The sequence below is a fragment of the Rhamphochromis longiceps genome, linkage group LG5 (assembly GCF_057381845.1).
Source record: "Rhamphochromis longiceps isolate RC_006_pf linkage group LG5, R_longiceps_female_GT1.1, whole genome shotgun sequence".
Classification (NCBI taxonomy): domain Eukaryota; kingdom Metazoa; phylum Chordata; class Actinopteri; order Cichliformes; family Cichlidae; genus Rhamphochromis; species Rhamphochromis longiceps.
In genome coordinates this window covers 11166998-11169782 of record NC_140561.1, presented here as the reverse complement: position 1 = coordinate 11169782, position 2785 = coordinate 11166998, and the positions used below count along the sequence as shown (strand labels likewise).

Sequence of the window (2785 nt, the reverse complement as noted above, 5' to 3'; positions counted from 1 at the left end):
GAACATTATGTTGTATTCAGTAAGACTGAATAAAAGCATCAGAAAAGTACAAAAGTGTGAGACAAAGAGTTAATAAAATCAGACTTTTATTTGCAATCAAATGAGTCACCTCCTAGTGTTTTGGACTTCAGATGTAGAAGACTACAGTGATTAAAAAAAAGATTAACTTAAGAAGTGTAGTCTACAATACTTCATGTGCTTTTATTTATTTTTTAGTTAAGATGACTTTTTAGGGTTTTAAATTGTTATATTAATTATTAACATTCCGGTGCATATATAATATAAGAAATATTTAACTTTAGTCTTACCTATAATTAAATATGTAATACAGTTAGTGTGTGCTATAATATAGCTATATTTTATGGCACACACTAACTGCATGCCAGCAAGCCTGAGTGCCTGTGGTATATTCACCATATAGCTATATATAGCTACATAGCTATATAGCTATATAGCTATGTAGCTACATGCTATATAGCATATTTAGCTATATGCTTTAGAACATTTAAAGCTATATGCGATATATGCTATATAGCATATAGCATATATAGCTATATGGCTATATATGCTATATAGCAGGGGTCACCAACCTTTTTGAAAGTGAGAGCTACTTCTTGGGTACCGATTAATGTGAAGGGCTACCAGTTTGACACACACTTCTCAAATAACAAATTTCCTCAGTTTAACTTAATTATGTGTTATCATTAATAATTAATGATATTCATCTATGTACAGACACTAATTATGTTAATTATTTTTCACCATAATTATAAAGAATGCAATTAGGAAACAAGGTAGGAAACATAAATATCAATATGCAACGCTTTATTTCTATATATCTCTGCAAGTATTTACATTTTGAAGTGATCACTTCTACAACATTTTCACTTACCACTAACAAATTTTAACAAATCATGCACTGTTACATACATTATTTTTGTATGTATGTAACATACAAAAAATCAACTTTCAAATTTTACAGAACTTTTCACCAAATTGGCAGCATTTTAAAGCAAATTGTCACATGTTACACTTAACAAACACATTTGTTTTTCAATAATTAAATTCAACTTTGACATGACACTGTAATGTTGCCACTGAGAACATCTAATATGGCTTTCTTTGTCTGTTAGTGGGAAACCTGGCATTGCATGCTGTTCACCAGTGTGTTGTAATCTGGGGTATAACTTGACACTGCAACTCTGAGTGAGTCTTGCAGATGTGCATCGGAGAGGCGTGTTCTGTGTTTGTTCTTGATGAAGTTCATGTCAGAAAAGGCTGATTCACAAAGATAGGTTGAACCAAACAGGCTGGCAACCTTCATAGCTGCTGTGCACACACCACTGTACTTTTCTGTGTCAACAAGGCACCAAAAGTTTGGTGCACCCAGATAGGCTTTGAGGTGGACGTCATTTTGCAATGTTACAATTTCGATTTCCACCTGTCCAGCATCCAAGCTGAACATTGAACTTAGTTGCTCAGCAATGCATGTTGTGTCCACATTCATGAAAGGATTGGAAACAAATGAGACACATGGCTCAAGCTGATCAAGGTCACAAAACCTGTTCTCAAACTCTTGACCAAGTCGGTTTATGACTTGAGTGTACTTTTCTGCAACTTTGTCAAAAGTCTCAGATGCAGAAGCATTGTCTTTCAGCACCATCTGCACAGAGGGAAAGTGCAGCACCTTTTTTCTCTGTAAATGCACAGAGAAAATGTTCATCTGGGCTTTAAATCCATTTAAAGCACTAATCATGTCAGCAACAGTCTTACCTTTGCCTTGCAGCTCACAGTTCAAATGGTTCAGTTTCCCAGTAATGTCTGTTAAAAACACAAGGTCAAGTGTCCACTCAGTGTCCTCCAGCAGAGATGTGTCTTCCCCTTTGGATTGCATGAACTCCTTGATTTCACCCAAAAGTGACAAAAAACGAAGCAAAATCCGTCCCCTGCTGAGCCATCGGATTTCCGTATGTAGTAGCAGGTCACCATATTCAGCTGACAGCTCCTCCAATAGCACCTTGAATGTTCTGTGCTGTTTAGCTCTGGAGCGGATGCTGTTTATGATCTTCACGACGGGAGTCATGACGTGCTCGAAGCCGATCACGTTTGGGCATAACGCCTGCTGGTGAATGATGCAGTGGTAATGCATGAAGTTTGGGAACTCTGTGTCACCTTTACAGTGAGCGATGAATCCCGTATGTCGGCCGATCATAGCAGGAGCCCCGTCGGTAGTCACTGATACCAGCTTTTCCAACGGTACCTTTTTCTTCGCGAAAAACTCCTTCACCGCGTTATAGATGTCAACTCCCTTCGTTGTTGTCTTTAGCGGCAGTAGTGTCAGAAGTTCTTCTTTTGTGGAGAAACCATCAAATACCATCCGGATAAAGACCATCAGCTGTGCTGTACTGCTGCTGTCGACAGACTCGTCACACTGGATGCTAAACCAACTGCACTTTGCCAGATCCTGATCCAACTGATCGGCCAAGTTCCCGGACATAGCCGACACTCTTCTAACAATTGTAGTTGGAGATTACATCGTTTCCATATTTCCATATTTCTCGTCTTTAAGCACAGTTTTTGCAATTATCATCATTGCTTCTTTGAAATACTCCCCGTCTAAAAATGCCTTCTTTTTCTTAATCATGAAATGTGTAGCTCTAAATGAGGCTTTGGTTGCTTTTTGAGAGTTTTTCACCGGTCTCGTGAAAAAAGACTGCTGTTTGCTCAAACCTGCCTTTAATTCGCGGGCCTTTTCCGCTCGCAGTGTGCTGCCCTTTGGGTAGTT

The 2785-nt window shown here is 38.5% G+C and overlaps 1 protein-coding gene across 1 annotated transcript; it reads right to left on the bottom strand.

Annotated features, from left to right (window-relative positions):
• Window positions 1-1631: 1631 nt before the first annotated feature.
• Window positions 1632-2497, bottom strand: LOC146669253 (general transcription factor II-I repeat domain-containing protein 2-like). The gene is made up of 2 exons (XM_085407793.1): window positions 1774-2497; window positions 1632-1663 (listed from the first exon to the last, which is right to left on the bottom strand). The coding sequence occupies exons 1-2, from the start codon at window positions 2495-2497 to the stop codon at window positions 1632-1634; spliced, it is 756 nt and encodes a 251-aa protein (XP_085263919.1).
• Window positions 2498-2785: the final 288 nt, after the last annotated feature.

What these genes read in the sequence shown, in the direction of transcription:
- LOC146669253 (XM_085407793.1), bottom strand. Translation starts at nt 2,497, where the DNA reads ATGTCCGGGAACTTGGCCGATCAGTTGGATCAGGATCTGGCAAAGTGC. An exon ending in CTGTGAGCTGCAAGGCAAAG is followed by an intron (nt 1,664 to 1,773) that starts GTAAGACTGTTG and finishes CCCTCTGTGCAG; the next exon opens with ATGGTGCTGAAAGACAATGC.